Source organism: Chrysochloris asiatica, unplaced genomic scaffold, assembly GCF_000296735.1.
Source record: "Chrysochloris asiatica unplaced genomic scaffold, ChrAsi1.0 scaffold00035, whole genome shotgun sequence".
NCBI classification, from domain to species: domain Eukaryota; kingdom Metazoa; phylum Chordata; class Mammalia; order Afrosoricida; family Chrysochloridae; genus Chrysochloris; species Chrysochloris asiatica.
In genome coordinates, this window is record NW_006408553.1 from 6,026,544 (window position 1) to 6,028,051 (window position 1,508).

Here is a 1,508-nt window from a genome sequence, read left to right on the forward strand (position 1 = left end):
ACCTTCATTTGCTGATGGGGCACAACTCAAAATGAAGAGAAAGAGCTGCAAGCATCCATTAATAATCAGAACATGGAATGTATGAAGCATGAATCTAGGAAAATTGGATATTGTAAAAAATGAAATGGAGCCAGGTTTAAATATGTTGCTGTTGTTGCTAAATGCCATTGAGTTGGTTCCAATCCATAGAGTTTCCAAGGAGCAACTGGTGAGCTTGAACCACCGATCTTGAGGTTGAAAACTGAACTTGAAGTCCAATGCATTAGCCCACAGCACCACATCACAAATATAAGAGTCTTCAATATTTCCCCTTCCCTTCTCCCCATCTTCTTTTCTCTTCCTTCTTTCTTTTTATGGAATCTGAAACCTTTATGGGATGAGGTGATTCGAAAAGTCTTCACAGAAGAAATGAGACTTAAAACAGCTTTGAAAACCATGTTTTCTTTCAATGTCAACAGGGTTGGGACCATATCTGAAAATATCTTATTTCCAGTTACCTACTAAATGCTTTTTATATTCACTCTTCTTGCTTTCCTCCATTAGCACAAATATTTCAGATCTGGCTCTTTTTTTATTTGCAATACCCGTGATAAGACTCATCTCTGTTACCAAGTACATTAAGGTAAAAATATGATTTTTTTCATCACAGGATGAAGTAAACCAGATCATGGAAACCAATCTGTGGCTGCGTCATGTATGTATCAGCATCCTCTGCCCATCTCTTTGAACGGTGTTACTCATGTGTCATCTTAATAATGTCTAAGGGGTAAAATCCACTAGCATTCCCTCTTTCCATCTCCAACTTCAGACAGAACACAAAATATTATACAACCTGTCATCTACAAAACTAAAGTTCAGCTCTGGTAACAACTGGCTTGCCGCCAGTTTCATGGGAGCAGAAATGTGGTGGTAATGATCTCTCTGACATAAACTTCTGTCATATCTGCTTTCAAGTCTCTGATTTCTATTTGTAGGCTCAGCTCCAGAGTCAGATGCTTGCCTACCCAGGCCTAGAAAAGTCAGTAGCTGTGCTCAACTGCAAGCAAGAGTTCCATTAGCTGTTTGTTTGATTTTCACTTAGACCATCTTTTCCTTCCTGCCTTAACTTTTTACATAGACTTTCCCCCACCCTTGCTTTTAAAGTTTTTATTGTGAATTGAGTGATAGTTTACATGGGGGAACATCAGTTCGATTCATTGCAATGATTACAATCCCCTGCATGCTTCATCATTCAACAGTATTTGCTTATATTCCCTCTGTTTTTTTTGGATGTGCACCAAAACACTTAGGAATATACAATCATTCAAACAGCCAAAGGATACATCCTGCCCCCTGGCTGCCAGTACACATCCCCTCTCCCTCCATGAGTCTAGAATCCTCATCATCTCTGCCGCCATCTCTGGTGTTGCTGCTTCTCTGGATAGGTTCCCACACTCAGTTCCTGCTCTTCTCCCTTGATGGTCCCAGGGTCTTCTGCTCCAGGAATGTAAGTTCAGCCACTCACCCCC

The 1,508-nt window shown here is 40.5% G+C and overlaps 1 protein-coding gene across 2 annotated transcripts in view; it reads left to right on the forward strand.

Annotated features, from left to right (window-relative positions):
- Positions 1-1,508, forward strand: part of CHRNA6 (cholinergic receptor, nicotinic, alpha 6 (neuronal)) — a 14,882-nt gene that overhangs the window by 8,186 nt on the left and 5,188 nt on the right. Inside the window, exon 3 of one of the 2 annotated variants that reach the window (XM_006859916.1) lies at positions 650-694. The exons of the other annotated variant lie outside the window; for it this stretch is intronic. Within the exon in view, the coding sequence (XP_006859978.1) occupies positions 650-694 (45 nt within the window). The remainder of the gene's footprint in view (positions 1-649; positions 695-1,508) is intronic. 2 annotated transcript variants of the gene reach the window in all.